Source organism: Morone saxatilis, unplaced genomic scaffold (assembly GCF_004916995.1).
Source record: "Morone saxatilis isolate NCDOM2014 unplaced genomic scaffold, NCSU_SB_2.0 Contig14, whole genome shotgun sequence".
Lineage (NCBI taxonomy): Eukaryota > Metazoa > Chordata > Actinopteri > Moronidae > Morone > Morone saxatilis.
In genome coordinates, this window is record NW_023339696.1 from 167,977 (window position 1) to 168,859 (window position 883).

Consider the following 883-nt stretch of genomic DNA (forward strand, 5'->3'; position numbering starts at 1 on the left):
AGTTATCTCAGGACACTTTTCCTACCATGAGCAAGCAGTTGGTGAGGTTACACCTTTAATCCTACAGAACAGTACATGGTCAATGTCCAAATCATATGAAATGTGTCCCTTAATTGAAGGTTTCATTTTAAGTCAAGATTTCCTCCCAAACCTTATTAAGTACAGGTTCAAAATGAGATTACACACTTTATGTGAGTTAGGATTCTTGATAGAATTTTACAATCTGAAAAACTTTGCTACATTTTAAATTGATGTTCTGCTGTAAATTCCAATTACCTTTAGCATAGATGTACGGCCTGTACATTCAGGAATATAATACCAGACCAGAACCAATCCTTTGCACTCCATCTCAGTTTAAAGTCATGTCTGACTTAAATTGCTGTCTTGATTGTCTTGAAGTCTTATTTTCTACCTTACAATACATTTCCTTTCCAACTATTGATTTAATTGTGCCAGTTCAAGTGTTGTAAATGTATAGTGTACTCAATAGCCGCATTAATTACTGATATACAACATACAACATGTGTAATGATGTAATATGATATTGATCTGAAAATATAAATTTACTACCCAGTGTTTGATATTCTGGGTCTACTGATTTTACAGGAGTTGAGACTAACACATACTGCTTCATTACAACAGAAAAACAAGCAACCTAACAAAGTCACAAACTAATTCTATTTTTTATCAAGTGTCCGGATGGTTTGACTAGAAAATAAAACATGCCAGGTTGTGTATATTCATGTTACAGGGACCAAGAGGAAGAGGTTAAGTCTTTGGAGGTCAACCACATCAGAGACAATGAAAGTCTGGATGGGAATGACGCCACCGTCTTCTCTCTTGCTGACATTATACAAAAGTAAATACATATATATATATATAT

At 34.2% G+C, this 883-nt stretch overlaps 1 protein-coding gene across 1 annotated transcript in view; it reads left to right on the top strand.

Annotated features, from left to right (window-relative positions):
* LOC118322813 (transient receptor potential cation channel subfamily M member 5-like) overlaps nt 1–883 on the top strand; it is a gene marked incomplete in the record, with an annotated part of 19,945 nt that overhangs the window by 9,927 nt on the left and 9,135 nt on the right. Inside the window, 1 exon segment of the mRNA XM_035654642.1 lies at nt 752–859. Coding sequence (XP_035510535.1) covers nt 752–859 — 108 coding nt within the window.